At 43.3% G+C, this 19,281-nt stretch overlaps 1 protein-coding gene across 1 annotated transcript; it reads right to left on the bottom strand.

Moving 5' to 3' along the window:
• Positions 1–9,626: 9,626 nt before the first annotated feature.
• Positions 9,627–11,674, bottom strand: igfbp1a (insulin like growth factor binding protein 1a). Its single transcript, NM_001278935.1, is given in 4 exon segments — positions 9,627–9,752; positions 10,249–10,377; positions 10,879–11,051; positions 11,296–11,674. Coding segments are annotated over 4 exon segments (807 nt in total).
• Positions 11,675–19,281: the final 7,607 nt, after the last annotated feature.

Below are 19,281 nucleotides of genomic sequence, written 5' to 3'. Positions count from 1 at the left end.
TACGCAATACTATTCTACTTCAGAGTTATGGTAAGTAGGCCTACATTCAGTACTCAATACTGTCTTGTTCAGAGTTATGGTAAGTAGGCCTATATTCAGTACTCAATACTGTCCTACTTCAGAGTTATAGTAAGTAGGCCTACATTCAGTACTCAATACTGTCTAGTTCAGAGTTATAGTAAGTAGGCCTATATTCAGTACTCAATACTGTCCTACTTCAGAGTTATAGTAAGTAGGCCTACATTCAGTACTCAATACTGTCTAGTTCAGAGGTATAGTAAGTAGGCATACATTCAGTACTCAATACTGTCCTACTTCAGAGTAATAGTAAGTAGGCCTACATTCAGTACTCAATACTGTCTAGTTCAGAGTTATAGTAAGAAGACCTACATTCAGTACTCAATATTGTCTTGTTCAGAGTTATGGTAAGTAGGACTACATTCAGTACTCAATACTGTCTAGTTCAGAGTTATAGTAAATAGGCCTACATTCAGTACTTAATATGGTCCTACTTCAGAGTCATAGTAAGTAGACCTACATTCAGTACGCAATACTGTCCTACTTCAGAGTTATAGTAAGTAGGCCTACATTCAGTACTCAATACTGTCTAGTTCAGAGTTATGGTAAGTAGGCCTACATTCAGTACTCAATACTGTCTAGTTCAGAGTTATAGTAAGTAGGCCTACATTCAGTACTCAATACTGTCTAGTTCAGAGTTATAGTAAGTAGGCCTACAATCAGTACTCAATACTGTCTAGTTCAGAGTCATAGTAAGTAGGCCTGCATTCAGTATTCAATACTGTCTAGTTCAGAGTTATAGTAAGTAGGCCTACATTCAGTACTAAATACTGTCTAGTTCAGAGTTAGAGTAAGTAGGCCAACATTTAGTGCTCAATACTGTCCTACTTCAGAGTAAGTATGCATACATTCAGTATTCAATACGTTCTAGTTCAGAGTTAAAGTAAGTAGGTCTACATTCAGTACTCAATACTGTCTAGTTCAGAGGTATAGTAAGTAGGCCTACATTCAGTACTCAATACTGTCCTACTTCAGAGTTATAGTAAGTAGGCCTACATTCAGTACTCAATACTGTCTAGTTCAGAGTCATAGTAAGTAGGCCTGCATTCAGTATTCAATACTGTCTAGTTCAGAGTTATAGTAAGTAGACCTACATTCAGTACTAAATACTGTCTAGTTCAGAGTTAGAGTAAGTAGGCCAACATTTAGTGCTCAATACTGTCCTACTTCAGAGTAAGTATGCATACATTCAGTATTCAATACGTTCTAGTTCAGAGTTAAAGTAAGTAGGTCTACATTCAGTACTCAATACTGTCTAGTTCAGAGGTATAGTAAGTAGGCCTACATTCAGTACTCAATACTGTCCTACTTCAGAGTTATAGTAAGTAGGCCTACATTCAGTATTCAATACTGTCTATTTTAGAGTTATAGTAAGTAGGCCTACATTCGGTACAAAATACTGTCTAGTTCAGAGTTAGAGTAAGTAGGCCAACATTCAGTGCTCAATACTGTCCTACTTCAGAGTAAGTATGCATACATTCAGTATTCAATACGGTCTAGTTCAGAGTTATAGTAAGTAGGCCTACATTCAGTACTCAATACTGTCTAGTTCAAAGGTATAGTAAGTAGGCCTACATTCAGTACTCAATACTGTCCTACTTCAGAGTTATAGTAAGTAGGCCTACATTCAGTACGCAATACTGTTCTACTTCAGAGTTATGGTAAGTAGGCCTACATTCAGTACTCAATACTGTCTTGTTCAGAGTTATGGTAAGTAGGCCTATATTCAGTACTCAATACTGTCCTACTTCAGAGTTATAGTAAGTAGGCCTACATTCAGTACTCAATACTGTCTAGTTCAGAGTTATAGTAAGTAGGCCTATATTCAGTACTCAATACTGTCCTACTTCAGAGTTATAGTAAGTAGGCCTACATTCAGTACTCAATACTGTCTAGTTCAGAGGTATAGTAAGTAGGCCTACATTCAGTACTCAATACTGTCCTACTTCAGAGTAATAGTAAGTAGGCCTACATTCAGTACTCAATACTGTCTAGTTCAGAGTTATAGTAAGAAGACCTACATTCAGTACTCAATATTGTCTTGTTCAGAGTTATAGTAAGTAGTCCTACATTCAGTAATCAATACTGTCTAGTTCAGAGTTAGAGTAAGTAGGCCAACATTCAGTACTCAATACTGTCCTACTTCAGTGGAAGTATGCGTTCATTCAGTACTCAATACGGTCTAGGTCAGAGTTATAGTAAGTAGGCCTACATTCAGTACTCAATACTGTCTAGTTCAGAGGTATAGTAAGTAGGCCTACATTCAGTACTCAATACTGTCCTACTTCAGAGTTATAGTAAGTAGGCCTACATTCAGTACGCAATACTGTTCTACTTCAGAGTTATGGTAAGTAGGCCTACATTCATTACTCAATACTGTCTTGTTCAGAGTTATGGTAAGTAGGCCTACATTCAGTACTCAATACTGTCTAGTTCAGAGTTATAGTAAGTAGTCCTACATTCAGTACTCAATGCTGTCAAGTTCAGAGTTAGAGTAAGTTGGCCAACAGTCAGTACTCAATACTGTTCTACTTCAGAGTTACGGTAAGTAGGCTACATTCAGTACTCAATACTGTCTTGTTCAGAGTTATGGTAAGTAGGCCTACATTCAGTACTCAATACTGTCTAGTTCAGAGTTATAGTAAGTAGTCCTACATTCAGTAATCAATACTGTCTAGTTCAGAGTTAGAGTAAGTAGGCCAACATTCAGTACTCAATACTGTCCTACTTCAGTGGAAGTATGCGTTCATTCAGTACTCAATACGGTCTAGGTCAGAGTTATAGTAAGTAGGCCTACATTCAGTACTCAATACTGTCTAGTTCAGAGGTATAGTAAGTAGGCCTACATTCAGTACTCAATACTGTCCTACTTCAGAGTTATAGTAAGTAGGCCTACATTCAGTACTCAATACTGTCTAGTTCAGAGTTATGGTAAGTAGGCCTACATTCAGTACTCAATACTGTCTAGTTCAGAGTTATAGTAAGTAGGCCTACATTCAGTAATCAATACTGTCTAGTTCAGAGTTATAGTAAGTAGGCCTACAATCAGTACTCAATACTGTCTAGTTCAGAGTCATAGTAAGTAGGCCTGCATTCAGTATTCAATACTGTCTAGTTCATAGTTATAGTAAGTAGGCCTACATTCAGTACTAAATACTGTCTAGTTCAGAGTAAGTATGCATACATTCAGTATTCAATACGTTCTAGTTCAGAGTTAAAGTAAGTAGGTCTACATTCAGTACTCAATACTGTCTAGTTCAGAGGTATAGTAAGTAGGCCTACATTCAGTACTCAATACTGTCCTACTTCAGAGTTATAGTAAGTAGGCCTACATTCAGTATTCAATACTGTCTATTTTAGAGTTATAGTAAGTAGGCCTACATTCGGTACAAAATACTGTCTAGTTCAGAGTTAGAGTAAGTAGGCCAACATTCAGTGCTCAATACTGTCCTACTTCAGAGTAAGTATGCATACATTCAGTATTCAATACGGTCTAGTTCAGAGTTATAGTAAGTAGGCCTACATTCAGTACTCAATACTGTCTAGTTCAGAGGTATAGTAAGTAGGCCTACATTCAGTACTCAATACTGTCCTACTTCAGAGTTATAGTAAGTAGGCCTACATTCAGTACGCAATACTGTTCTACTTCAGAGTTATGGTAAGTAGGCCTACATTCAGTACTCAATACTGTCTTGTTCAGAGTTATGGTAAGTAGGCCTATATTCAGTACTCAATACTGTCCTACTTCAGAGTTATAGTAAGTAGGCCTACATTCAGTACTCAATACTGTCTAGTTCAGAGTTATAGTAAGTAGGCCTATATTCAGTACTCAATACTGTCCTACTTCAGAGTTATAGTAAGTAGGCCTACATTCAGTACTCAATATTGTTCTACTTCAGAGTTACAGTAGTAGGCCTATATTCAGCACTCAATACTGTCCTACTTCAGAGTTATAGTAAGTAGGCCTACATTCAGTACTCAATATTGTCTTGTTCAGAGTTATGGTAAGTAGGCCTACATTCAGTAGTCAATACTGTCTAGTTCAGAGTTAGAGTAAGTAGGCCAACATTCAGTACTCAATACTGTCTAGTTCAGAGTTATGGTAAGTAGGCCTACATTCAGTACTCAATACTGTCTAGTTCAGAGTTATAGTAAGTAGGCCTACATTCAGTAATCAATACTGTCTAGTTCAGAGTTATAGTAAGTAGGCCTACAATCAGTACTCAATACTGTCTAGTTCAGAGTCATAGTAAGTAGGCCTGCATTCAGTATTCAATACTGTCTAGTTCATAGTTATAGTAAGTAGGCCTACATGCAGTACTAAATACTGTCTAGTTCAGAGTAAGTATGCATACATTCAGTATTCAATACGTTCTAGTTCAGAGTTAAAGTAAGTAGGTCTACATTCAGTACTCAATACTGTCTAGTTCAGAGGTATAGTAAGTAGGCCTATATTCAGCACTCAATACTGTCCTACTTCAGAGTTATAGTAAGTAGGCCTACATTCAGTACTCAATATTGTCTTGTTCAGAGTTATGGTAAGTAGGCCTACATTCAGTAGTCAATACTGTCTAGTTCAGAGTTAGAGTAAGTAGGCCAACATTCAGTACTCAATACTGTCTAGTTCAGAGGTATAGTAAGTAGGCCTACATTCAGTACTCAATACTGTCCTACTTCAGAGTTATAGTAAGTAGGCCTACATTCAGTACTCAATACTGTCTAGTTCAGAGTTATAGTAAGTAGGCCTACATTCAGAACTCAATATTGTGTTGTTCAGAGTTATGGTAAGTAGGACTACATTCAGTACTCAATACTGTCTAGTTCAGAGTTATAGTAAATAGGCCTACATTCAGTACTTAATATTGTCCTACTTCAGAGTTATAGTAAGTAGGCCTACATTCAGTACGCAATACTGTCCTACTTCAGAGTTATAGTAAGTAGGCCTACATTCAGTACTCAATACTGTCCTACTTCAGAGTTATAGTAAGTAGGCCTACATTCAGTACTCAATACTGTCTAGGTCAGAGTTATAGTAAGAAGGCCTACATTCAGAACTCAATATTGTCTTGTTCAGAGTTATGGTAAGTAGGACTACATTCAGTACTCAATACTGTCTACTTCAGAGTTATAGTAAATAGGCCTACATTCAGTACTTAATATGGTCCTACTTCAGAGTTATAGTAAGTAGGCCTACATTCAGTACGCAATACTGTCCTACTTCAGAGTTATAGTAAGTAGGCCAACATTCAGTACGCAATACTGTCCTACTTCAGAGTTATAGTAAGTACGCCTACATTCAGTACTCAATACTTTCTAGTTCAGAGTTATGGGAAGTAGGCCTACATTCAGTACTCAATACTGTCTAGTTCAGAGTTATAGTAAGTAGTCCTACATTCAGTACTCAATACTGTCTAGTTCAGAGTTAGAGTAAGTAGGCCAACATTCAGTACTCAATACTGTCCAACTTCAGAGTTATAGTAAGTACGCCTACATTCAGTACGAAATATTGTAAACTTCAGAGTTATAGTAAGTAGGCCTACATTCAGTACTCAAAAGTGTCTAGTTCAGAGTTATAGTAATTAGGCCTATATTCAGTACTCGATACTGTCCTTGCTCAGAGTTATAGTAAGTAGGCCTACATTCATTACTCAAAACTGTCTAGTTCAGAGTTATAGTAAGTAGGCCTACAATCAGTACTCAATACTGTCTAGTTCAGAGTTATAGTAAGTAGGCCTACATTCAGTACTCAATACTGTCTAGTTCAGAGTTATAGTAAGTAGGCCTACAATCAGTACTCAATACTGTCTAGTTCAGAGTCATAGTAAGTAGGCCTGCATTCAGTATTCAATACTGTCTAGTTCAGAGTTATAGTAAGTAGGCCTACATTCAGTACTCAATACTGTCCTACTTCAGAGTTATAGTAAGTAGGCCTACATTCAGTACTCAATACTGTCCTAGTTCAGTGTAAGTATGCGTACATTCAGTATTCAATACGGTCTAGGTCAGAGTTATAGTAAGTAGGCCTACATTCAGTACTCAATACTGTCTAGTTCAGAGGTATAGTAAGTAGTCCTACTTTCAGTACTCAATACTGTCCTACTTCAGAGTTATAGTAAGTAGGTCTACATTCAGTACTCAATACTGTCTAGTTCAGAGTTATAGTAAGTAGGTCTACATTCAGTACTCAATACTGTCCTACTTAAGAGTTATAGTAAGTAGGCCTACATTCAATAAAGTGTTTACATCAAATGTTCTAGCAGACAGGGAGGCAGTTGGCAACCAAAAAGATTACCAGAGGAATCTATTTTGATAGTTGATGAAAAGGTTCAGAGGTACTGTTTTTCTCATCATAGAGAGAGAGAGAGAGAGAGAGAGAGAGAGAGAGAGAGAGAGAGAGAACACAGCACACTGTAGACACACAACCTGGAGCCTCGGGCACTGCTACAGCGCAACAAGACAGAACAACATGAAGTTTGAGCAAGGTATATGTGTGTTTATATGGTTGGGTTGGTTGTTTGGTTGGAGTTTCACAATATATTGAGGAAACAGTTTTATTAGCAACACATTCTTCTGTGTTACAGATAATGGCTGTGTCTGAAAAGGCACCCTAATCCCCATAGGGCTTTGATCAATAGTACTGCTTTATATAGGGAATAGGGTGCCATTTCAGATGCAGTCGAAGTTTGTAGCTTTATGCTAGGGCTGTTTATGCACATACTCCTATATGACTGAAACATTCACCACATGACTGCACAGTCACACACACTGCCAAGGGCATCAAGATTTATCTTTTCTGCAATAATTATTTGATCATTAAAAATAGTAGGATGCTCCAGTCGGATTACATACAGTTGAAGTCAGAAGTTTACATACACCTTAGCCAACTACATTTAAACTCAGTTTATCACAATTCCTGACATTTAATCCAAGTAAAAATTCCCTGTCTTAGGTCAGTTAGGATCACCACTTTATTTTAAGAATGTGAAATGTCAAAATAATAGTAGAGAGAATGATTTATTTCAGCTTTTATTTCTTTCATCAAATTCCCAGTGGATCAGAAGTTTACATACACTCAATTAGTATTTGGTAGCATTGCCTTTAAATTGTTTATGTCGGGTCAAATGTTTCAGGTAGCCTTCCACAAGCTTCCCACAGTAAGTTGGGTGAATTTTTGCCCATTCCTCTTGACAAAGATGGTGTAACTGAGTCAAGTTTGTAGGCCTCCTTTCTCGCAAACGCTTTTTCAGTTCTGCCCATGAATTTTCTATGGAATTGAGGTCAGGGCTTTGTGATGGCCACTCCAATACCTTGACTTTGTTGTCCTTCAGCCATTTTGCCACAACTTTGGAAGAATACTTGGGGTCATTGTCCACTTGGAAGACCCATTTGCGACCAAGCTTTAACTCCTGACTGATGTCTTGAGATGTTGCTTCAATATATCCACATAATTTCCCTACCTCATGATACCATCTATTTTGTGAAGTGCATCAGTCCCTCCTGCAGCAAAGCACCCCCACAACATGATGCTGCCACCCCCAATTTTCACAGTTGGGATGGTGTTCTTTGGCTTGCAACCTCCCCCTTTTTCCTGCAAACATAACGATGGTCATTATGGCCAAACAGTTCCATTTTTGTTTCATCAGACCAGAGGACATTTCTCTAAAAAGTATGATCTTTGTCCCCATGTGCAGTTGCAAACCGTAGTCTGGCTTTTTTTTTATGGCGGTTTTGGAGCAGTTGCTTCTTCCTTGCTGAGCAGCCTTTCAGGTTATGTCGATATAGGACTCGTTTTACTGTGGATATAGATACTTTTGTACCAGTTTCCTCCAGTATCTTCACAAGGTCCTTTGCTGTTGTTCTGGGATTGATTTGCACTTTTCAAACCAAAGTACGTTCATCTCTAGGAGCCCGAACGCATCTCCTTCCTGAGCGGTATGACGGTTGCGTGGTCCCATGGTGTTTATACTTGCTTATTATTGTTTGTACAGATGAAACTTCAGAAGTTTGGAAATTGCTCCCAAGGATGAACCAGACTTCTAAAGCTTCTAAAGCCATAACATAATTTTCTGGAATTTTCCAAGCTGTTTAAAGGCACAGTCAACTTAGTATACTTCTGACCCACTGGAATTGTGATACAGTGAATTAATTATAAGTGAAATAATCTGTCTGTAAACAATTGTTGGAAAAATTACTTGTGTCATGCACAAAGTATATGTCCTAACCGACTTGCCAAAACTATAGTTTGTAAACAAGATATTTGTGGAGTGGTTGAAAAATGAGTTTTAATTAATGACTCCAACCTAAGTGTATGTCGACTTCCGACTTCAAATGTACATAAGAAATTATTGATTAAAAAAACTGCAATACAGCCCAAAGGCTTATGTCCAAGATGAACAAGTTAACATATTTGAGGTTAAATGTTTTTATTCAATATTTTTTTTTATTATTATTATTATTTTTTTACAATACAACTCAATTACAAAAGTGTCCATACACATGAGTGAGCAGTCGGTCACTTTGGATTAAAAAGAACATCTTTCTCTCTCTCTCTCACACACTTTCTCTCTCTCTCTTTTCCTTCTTGCTCTCTTTCTTCCTCTCTCTCTTTCCTTCTCTCTCTCTCTCCAACAGCAGCATGTAGACAGAGCACGCACATCACAAATCAAACACGGTCAAACCACACAGTCAAACGACAACAATTTGTTCTTTGTGGTCATAATGCGTTCATGGTCAGATAAAGAACAGTGATGCCAGTCAGTTAAGTCAAATAAAAGTCCTCTTTGACAGGAGGATGTATCAAAATAATGAAGACAGACAGTCAGCAGAGACAAACAAGCACCAGGAGGTAGGTCAAGGTAGATACCCGTCAGAACAGGGGCAATACAGGAGCATTACCCATCATGCAATTCTGCAAACCCCACAGGACCATAGGATATTGAGTTTCTTAGAAGGTAAGTATGCCCAAATTAGTCGTTTTCTGCATTCACTTATGTAGTTGAGTGTCATCATCTATGAATCATATCAGAAAAAACAACAACAAATAAACCATGGCAATGAACATGAAAAACAATGAAAAGTAACATAATAACAATTAGAAATCCTTCTAAAAGACAATTTGGTCACACAGTGCTTTTGTTCTTGTTTGGTTCGTTTTAAAAAGTAAACCAGCAGACAAACTCCTAAAGACCAGAGCGAGATCAACTCGGCAATATGGAGTAACTCAGGGCATAGATACATATGTGCACATCATACACTGATAAAAATACACAGATAATAATAATAATGATAACAATACTAATAACAATAAGGCAAAATTATATAAATATTCTTAACATAAAAATAACAAAATGAAGAGATACATAGTGTGAAATAAATAAGGCTGTAGAGTTTAAGTAAATGCATGAAAATATTAATAATGACAGTGTGTACCTGAATATCAAACACCACCATTTACAATTAATAAATAACAGGTATCGAAATAAAAATCAGTGGTTTAGTGTGTGTGTGTGTGTGTGTGTGTGTGCACGTGCATGCGTGCGTGTTCTGCATCAGTGGTTGATCTCATAAGCGCACTCAGCATCTCCCTCCAGATCAGTGGATCCCAGAATCTTCTTTCCATTCCAGAAGGACACACACCAACACCTGCCTTTCTGTCCATCAAGAGATGACTCACACTGCGAGAGAGAAGGAGAAAGAGAGATAAAGAGAAATTAGAATGCCTGTTTTTTTTTTACACACCGTAACACACCTCCACCTAACACACCTGTTCAGATATGCTATGACCTTCATCTTTGTGCAGCCGCACCTCATGGGGCGAACATACACCCATTCCAAGACAAACGTGTGTACAGGCACACACACGGAAAGGCACACATGCGTGTATAGTCATGCCGCGCCAAGGGGATGACACTAGAGTGAAACTAGCTGAATGTGCTCCAAGGTGTAAGCAGTGCTGTACAAATCTCTGCCTGAACACACATTATTCTTTCTGGAGCTGTGGTTGGCACAATCTTGGTTGGACACACACAACCAGGTGAGATTCGTTCACACTGACAGGAGTCATGAATCGGGCACATAACCCAAGTGCACATGCTCACACACACACACACACACACACACACACACACACACACACACACACACACACACACACACACACAGTGTGTCTACCTGTTTGGCTTTGTAGAGTCCGTGTTTGTCACAGTTTGGCAGATAGAACCTGATGAGTTTGTCTCCTAGCTTCTGTTGTGACTTAGCGATCTTCTCCAGAGCTCTCTGTAACTCCACATGACAGGGGCCCTGGGAGGAGAGGGAAAGAGAGAGATAATGAGTTTTAAGTGTATTTCTGTGTACTGTGTAGACATATTTTAAGTGTTTTATTCATCTTCACTTGCTTCTAAATCTGTCTCTGAAGGGGCTACATGGGAGACCTGGCCCTACCTGTCTAAGGGCATGCTGTCAAAGTAGTGCTGCTAGATAGAGTAGATCACTGCCTTCTCACTAGTCATCAAAGGTTGTGGTTCTATCCAATCAACCCACACAGTCAAGGCCTGTTGTGGAAAAACACTGGTATTTTGTAAAATTGTTCCATGATAGGTCATAAGGTAGGCTAATGCACACACACACCCGCACCCACCCACACGCACGTGCACACACACACACACTTCAAAGTCACTCGAGCGCCCCCTTGCAGTATGATGCTAACTACCCACAACCCAACCGTCAATTGACTCTCCAAAAGTTTTAAGAACATTAAATTATAATTGCAAAACGGTTAGTACATTTTCCGTGAGCGCTCACCTGCTCCACCAATTTCTTTCGGATTGCATTAACTTTGGCTTTCATGCTCTCCAGCGCGTCCGCGGCGGCCCGGGGATCGAAGGGCTTGCTGTGGCCGTGGAGATAGAGGCTGGAGCCGGAGTCTGATACCATGGCAGTGTTCTCTGTCTCGGCATTGTCCGCCGCTCCTTGTTCTGGAGGAAAAAGGGAATGAGTGTCATGAAGGGGAAAAGCCAGTAGAAATCACAATCTTGATTGCACTTATGCACAAGTACATTTGCAAATGATAGAATTATCCATATTATTAGGCTAATATGCTTTTAAAAATATATGTTATTATTAGCGTATGTCAACTATAGACATTATATATATATATTGCATATATGCTATTTATAATCTAGCTATGGCCAAAACATTTAGCAATTAGGGGTTACATACCGGGGTTTTGGGACACAGAGCTGCTCTCGGGCTCGGGGATCTCAGTGCACAAAGCCTGGCCGCGAGTGAGGGAGTGCAGCGGCCGGAGGTCGCCGGGTCTCGGGGTGCACCTCAGTCCGGACCCGCATGGCGCCGTGTAGATTCCGCACAGATCCCCCGTCTTCAGGGCGCAAGCGAGGCAGCATCCACAACCAGGCTCCCGCAGAACCTCCGCACAGCCGGGCGCCACCGCTGGACACTCGCTCAGCTTCTCCGGTGAGCACGGGGCGCATCGGATCGGCTCTTGCGCTAACACTGGGGACCCCAGGACAGACCGGACCAGCACAGAGCAGCATACCGCTGCTGCCACCAATATATTTCTGTGAAATAATCCACTCATGGTATAAGGAGAGACTGGAATAAGGAAGAATAGTAGTTTATCAAAGGTAAGGAGAGTTAGAAAAAAAAACGATTCGTTCCTGTTCCTTAGTTTCTTTCCTTTGATTTTGGAAAAATGACTACTCGTTGCGCGCAGCCTTATTTATACCCTGGTCATTGTAAAACGTTTGACGCATCTGCATTATGAATGACTTCTAAAAAGAAGGTGTAATGATCCGACGGCTTCTGATTGGCCCTCATATGTCCAGTCAGAGACCTCATTTGAATACAACACGCAAAACACAATATCGTATTTATTTTGGAACAGACTGTGCTCGCACGTCGCGCTCTCTGTATGCACAACATCAACCAGTGACAGTGTGACGACATCACCGTTTGGTATTGCAAGTGAGGAAAAGGAATAACCGAGTTTCAACATTCTGTCATCCCTGTCAGTCTATATAGCCCATCAGGAATTGATCACCGTCTATTTGAAGTTTCACCATTATAGTAGGATTAAAACTACATAGATTTTGTAGTAGAAAAATACATGCTATATCGTTGTATTTAGTAGTCTGATGCTGAACGGAAGCAGTTTAGCCCCGCAAAGAAGTGAAGACCTATTTCACCGCCAGTGTGGTACAATGCCTGCTATTCATGAGTTTTTTTTTATTTTTTTAAATATCCTTTCAAACTTCTTACACAACTTCCAGCAAAAACGAATAATGACTGCTGATTACGCCGGTTAGCCTGCCGGGGCTTCACCTAGCAGGCTACTGTACATGTCCAGCACTAATTGAGCATGAGAAGACATGCACCGCGCAGATAATCCGGCGCAAATGGGGGTCACGGTGTACAGTACTTTTTTTCTGAGTCACCCCAATAAGCACAGACTTCCATCCAACCTCCATTCCACGTTATTCAACGTCATTCCGTTGATTCAACCAGTGGGATGCACGGCAGCGTGTCGCCGACCGTGGAATGCGACCTCCACTCCCGGAAGCCCCATTTTGGTCTCCACGGCGCCAGAGCTGACCGGAGGAGTACCATTGTAGTTACCCGTTTCCTTTCCGGTGTTAATAATAGACCGTGCGGAACGAGGCTGCACTGACATGGCCAGAGACACGTCCCGGGTCCCGCGCGCGCACGTGTGAGTGAGTGAGTGAGTAAGAGAGAGAGAGACAGAGAGAGAGACTGCTCTTGGCACACCACAGGGGTACTGGGGACAGTGCGAGAGAGTAGGGTCACAAATAGATAACCATGTTACACTCACACCCTATGTCACAGGGCAACAGACCTGGCATTGGTGGATGACTGTATTGTTCATTTAGGAGGCTGAAAGTGGAGAGGCCAATATTACAACAAGGAATTGGTCACGCTAGGGAATGTTCTCAGGGGTGACCGCCAGGGGCCAGAGATGGTGAGCAATGCATAGAGGGGGTGAACTGAGGATACCAACCATGACTGTAATGGTGGACGAAGGGGGTCCCAAATGGCACCCTATTCCCTTTATAGCGCACTACTTTTAAACAAGGTCTGTATCCCAAATGAGTTCCTATTAGCCTTACAGTGCACTAGCTATAGTTTTGACCAGGGCTCTCCTTGTGTCACCACTAAGCAATATGTCATCATGCAATGCAATGACTTGTAAGATTGCATCATCTGCCTACAAAGTGGTTAAGATTAGACCCACTTCTCATGTAACGGACTGATTTATTGTTTGTACTCCTTCTATAGCCCCAAGCTGAATAAATACTGTATATAATGAGACTTTTAACATCTGAAACCAGTTGAAGTCTAAGGTGATCTAGTCAACGATCTTCTGGAATGATGCAATACTAGTAATAGCCCACTGGGCACAGACGTCTTTTCAACATTTATTCCACATTAGTTCAACGTAATTTCATTGAAATGACGTGGGAACAACATTGATTCAACCAGTGTATGCCCAGTGGGGGGCAACTCAAGTCTTATTGAAGGAAAGCATGCTCTACAGCGGGGGTTCCACATTCTTTTTCACTCAGGGCCCCCCCTTCCAGCATTGGGGAACATCCCATGTACCCCCGCACACACACACGCCATGTCTATTTATATGGGCACAAGAACTGTCCATGACACTACCCAATTCTGAAATGACACATTGTGCATTGTATTTTTACAACATTCAAGAGTAAGTTTAAAGACGGACTGAGTTCCGCCCCACGTGCAGACCCAGAGTTTGGGAACCATTGATCTATAGCTACGGCACATCTAGAAGCCCATTGATGCAAATGCAGAAGGTGAAAAAGAAATAGACTTTGCATTCCTTTTTATGTTGGTAAAAAAAAAATGTGATAATGAAAATTCATTTAGGGTCTGATTGATATGTCAAACTATGCAGTGAGTTGACTAGTTCATGTTAATTTCAAAACCGAAGAGCCTCTTTGTGTCTAAACATTGACATTCTATCTCCCCATTATATTTCCTTTTACTCCATTAATTAAAGGGGCAATCTGGGATTGGTGCATACATTATTTTACTTTAAAATGAATTAAATAGAACCATTGCCAGGGGTGGAAAGAGCACTGAAATATCCTACTCATGTAGAAGCAGTGCTAATGTAATGACATTTTACTCAAGAAGAAGTAAAATTACTGATGTAAAAAGCTACTCAGGTAAAAGTAAAAAGTAGCTACTTTAAAATATACTCAGAGTAAAAGTCATTGAGTTATATTTAAAATAAAAACATTGACCTGACTCCATCTTTCTCTCCCTCAGTCCCTCCCTCAGTCCCTCCCTCAGTCCCTCCCTCAGTCCCTCCCTCAGTCCCTCCCTCAGTCCCTCCCTCACTCACTCACTCACTCACTCACTCACTCACTCACTCACTCACTCCCCTTTCCAGCTCTTACTCACTCACTCACAAACTCCCTCTCGTTCACTGAGCAAGGGTAGAAAGATAACTGATATATCCTACTCAAGTAGAAGTACTATTACTTTAATGACATTTTAGATGTAAAATTACTAACTTTGAAAAATAGAGTAAAGAGTTGCTGTAATTAGTTACTTTACACCTCTGTTCATTGATCTCTGGTCATTAGCTTAGTACCAAAAAAACAGTGGCGGTGTGACCGCTTTGTTGTTGTTTGAATCCCAGATTGCCCCTTTATGGTATGGGCTGGCTGGCAGTCAATAGGTAAACTGCCCTGTAATGCACTGGAGAATGTGGACCAAAGGCTGTGTTTATACAGGCAGCCTAATTCTGATATTTTTACTTTTGACTAATCACATTAGATCTTTCACATCAGCTCTCTTTCAGAGCTGATCTGATTGGTCAAAAGACCAATTAGTGAAAAAATATCAGTTTGGGGCTGCCCTTGTCAACACAGCCATAGTGACCTAGGGTTCCCTGAACCATTTAACACACGTGTTCTATTCCACCAGTCATGCTCTATTGTCTATCCCACGTTATTCAACTATTGTAGTTGAGGGCTTTATTATCAGTTTAAATCAGCGTTGCTTGTGCTGCTATAGTCTCTCATGACAGCACATGAGATTTGGTTCTGGGTTCTGAACCTCAGATTAGGTGTGCTTAAGTGCTGACATTGATGTGGAATGGCCAAAGGAATGGTCCTTGGAGCCTATCGTCCCAAATGGCACACTACTGCCTATGTGCTCTGCTCAAAAGTAGTGCACTATATAGGGAATAGGGGGCCATTGGGGATACAGGACAGATTGGCAAGGTTGCCCAGGTTGCCAAGAGGTGACCCAATGTTCTAGAGCAGGAATGGGCAACTGGCAGCCCCCCTTTTGTAGATAACAATAACAATTTTTAGGAACTCAGTCGCGATCTCTACTTACTGTTGAGTAAATACCCAAGTTGCAAATTCTAAATTTGTTTGTGCATCAGCAGTTTTTCTCTTGTTATGTCAGTCACTGGTAATCAATCAATTGGCCCATGTGTAACGGTTTTCCTCCTCTTCTGAGGAGGAGTAGGAAAGACCGGACCAATGCGCAGCGTGGTAAGTGTCCATATTTTCATGACATAACCGAACACTGATTACAAAAGAAGAAGATAAATAAATTTAAACCAAAACAGTTCTGTATGGTAAAACACAGACGCAGAAAACAACTACCCACAAACACCAGGTGGGAACAGGCTACCTAAGTATGGTTCTCAATCAGAGACAACGATTGCCAGCTGCCTCTGATTGGGAACCATACCAGGCCAAACACATAGAAATAGAAAACATAGAACACAAAACATAGAATGCCCACCTCAACTCACGCCCTGACCAAACTAAAATAGAGACATAAAAAAGGAACTAAGGTCAGGACGTGACAGCACCCCTCCACCCAAAGCTGTGGACTCCGGCCACAAAACCTAAACCCGTAGGGGAGGGTCTGGGTGGGCATCTGTCTGCAGTGGCAGATCTGGCGCGGGACGTGGACCCCACCATAGCCTTGGCCCACTTAAGAGGCGCCTTTGGAGCGGCGACCCTCGCCGCCGACCTCGGACTGAGGACCCTTGCAGCGGGCCCCGAATAGACGGGAGACTCCGGCGGTTCCTGACTGACGGGCGGCTCTGGCAGCACCTGCCTGACTGCACGGCGGCTCTGGCAGCTCCTGACTGCACGGCGGCTCTGGCAGCTCCTGACTGACGGGCGGCTCTGGCAGCTCCTGACTGACGGGTTGCTCTGGCAGCTCCTAACTGACGGGCGGCTCTGGCAGCTCCTGACAGACGGGCGGCTCCTGACAGACGGGTGGCTCCTGACAGACGGGTGGCTCTGGCAGCTCTGGACAGATGGGAGAACCTGGCGGGAGGAGACGGAGAGATAGCCTGGTGCGTGGGACTGCCACCGGACCCACCACGCTGGGGAGACCTACAGGAGGCCTGGTGCGTGGAGGAGGCACTGGATGGACCGGGCTGTGGGGGAGCACTGGAGCTCTGGTGCGCAGCCTTGGCACCACTCCTCCAGGCTGGATGACCACTTTAGCACGGACCCTCCAGAGTGCAGGCACAGGTTGAACCGGGCTGTGGGTGAGCACTGGAGATCTGGTGCATACCACTCGCACCTCTCCCTTAGGCTCAATACCCACATTCGCCCGGCACGGGCGGAGCGCAGGCATAGGACGCACTGCACCCTCCCAGCGCCCCGGAGACACAGCACACAGAGTCGGCGCAGGATACCCTGGGCTGAAACGGCGTACCGGAGACTAAACACGCTGTGCCGGCACAATACGCCCTGGCTGAATGCCTACTCTCGCATGGCACTTGCGGGGGGCTGGCCTATAGCGCACGGGCTATGAGCGCGTACTGGCGACACCGTGCGCTTGACCGCATAACACGGTGCCTGACCAGTACTACGATTCTTCCGATAAGCACGGGGAGTTGGCTCAGGTCTATCCCCCGACTCCGCCAATCTCCCCGTGTGCCACCCCACCAAAAATGTGGGTGCTGCCTCTGGTGCCTGTTGCACTGCCTTATTTCATATCGCCGCCGCTCAGCTCTCGCTGCCTCTGGTGCCTGTTGCGCTGCCTTACCTCATATCGCCGCCGCTTAGCTCTCGCTGCCTCTGGTGCCTGTTGCGCTGCCTTACCCCATATCGCCGCCGCTCAGCTCTCGCTGCCACTGGTGCCTGTTGCGCTGCCTTATCTCATATCGCCGCCGCTCAGCTCTCGCTGCCTCTGGTGCCTGTTGCGCTGCCTTACCTCATATCGCCGCCACTTAGCTCTCGCTGCCTCTGGTGCCTGTTGCGCTGCCTTACCTCATATCGCCGCCGCTCAGCTCTCGCTGCCTCTGGTGCCTGTTGCGCTGCCTTACCTCATATCTCCGCCGCCCAGCTCTCGCTGCCTCCAGATCTTCCTTGGGGCAGCGATATTCCCCAGCCTGTGCCCAGGGTCCCTTGCCTTCCAGCATCTCCTCCCAGATCCAGGAGTCCAGAACCCTCTGCTCCTGGTTACCCCGCTGCTTGGTCCTTTGTTGTTGGGTAGTTCTGTAACGGTTTTCCTCCTCTTCTGAGGAGGAGTAGGAAAGATCAGACCAATGCGCAGCGTGGTAAGTGTCCATATTTTAATGAAATAACCGAACACTGATTAAAAAAGAACAAGAGAAATAAATGAAAACCGAAACAGTTCTGTATGGTAAAACACAGACGCAGAAAACAACTACCCACAAACACCAGGTGGGAACAGGCTACCTATGTCATGTATTGTCATGTTGTGTCTTGTTTCTGTCCTTTCCCTTCACCCTGTCTCCCTCTGCTGGTCGTTATTAGGTTACCTTTTCTCCCCCTCTTTCCCCCAGCTGTTCCTTGTCTCCTCCTAACTACCTCGTCACCCCTTTTCCCACCTGTTCCCTTTTTCCCTCTGATTAGTCCTCTATATCTCTCTCTGTTTTTGTTCCTGTCTTTGTCGGATTCTTGTTTGTTGTGTTTCATGCCTGAGCCAGACTATCGTCATGTTTGCTGTAACCTTGTCCTGTCCTGTCGGAATCTGCCGGTCTATCTGAGCCTACCTATGTTTGGTTATTAAAGAAGCTCTGTTTAAGTTAGTTCGCTTTTGGGTCCTCATTCACTCACCGTAACAGAAGAATCCGACCAAGAATGGACCCAGCGACTTCGGATCCTCTCCACTCAGCCGTCGAGATCCAGGGAGCGATGCTAGGCAGACACGAGCAGGAATTGTCTGCTGCTCGACATGCCGTTGAGACCCTGGCCACCCAAGTCTCCAACCTCAGAGAACAGGTTCACCATCTCCGCCTCGATCCACCGGCCACTTCCAGGGCTTTCGAATCTCCGGAGCCCAGAATCAATAACCCGCCGTGTTACTCTGGGGAGCCCACTGAATGCCGCTCGTTCCTCACCCAGTGTGATATTGTGTTTTCTCTCCAGCCCAACACTTACTCCAGGAGCACTGCTCGTGTCGCCTACGTCATATCTCTCCTTATTGGACGGGCTCGTGAGTGGGGCACGGCAATCTGGGAGGCAAGGGCTGAGTGTACTAACCAGTATCAGGACTTTAAGGAGGAGATGATACGGGTTTTTGATCGATCTGTTTTTGGGGAGGAGGCTTCCAGGGCCCTGTCTTCCCTATGTCAAGGTAATCGATCCATAACAGACTACTCTATTGAGTTTCGCACTCTTGCTGCCTCCAGTGGCTGGAACGAGCCGGCTTTGCTCGCTCGTTTTCTGGAGGGTCTCCGCGCAGAGGTAAAGGATGAGATTCTCTAACGGGAGGTCCCTTCCAGCATGGATTCCCTGATTGAACTCGCTATTCGCATTGAGCGACGGGTTGATCTTCGTCACCGAGCTCGTGGAAAGGAGCTCGCGTTCTCCGTTGCCCCCCTCTCCGCATCACTACCATCTTCCTCTGCCGGCTCGGGAGCTGAGCCTATGCAGCTGGGAGGTATCCGCATCTCGACTAAGGAGAGGGAACGGAGAATCACCAACCGCCTCTGTCTCTATTGCGGTTCTGCTGGTCATTTTGTCACTTCATGTCCAGTAAAAGCCAAGAGCTCATCAGTAAGCGGAGGGCTACTGGTGAGCGCTACTACTCCTGTCTCTCCTTCAAGATCCTGCACTACCTTGTCGGTCCATCTACGCTGGACCGGTTCGTCAGCTTCCTGCAGTGCCTTAATAGACTCTGGGGCGG

Source organism: Oncorhynchus mykiss, chromosome 5 (assembly GCF_057628025.1).
Source record: "Oncorhynchus mykiss isolate SJ-2025 chromosome 5, ASM5762802v1, whole genome shotgun sequence".
Lineage (NCBI taxonomy): Eukaryota > Metazoa > Chordata > Actinopteri > Salmoniformes > Salmonidae > Oncorhynchus > Oncorhynchus mykiss.
The sequence above is the reverse complement of the archived record's forward strand: the minus strand, read 5'-3'. Positions and strand labels throughout refer to the sequence as shown.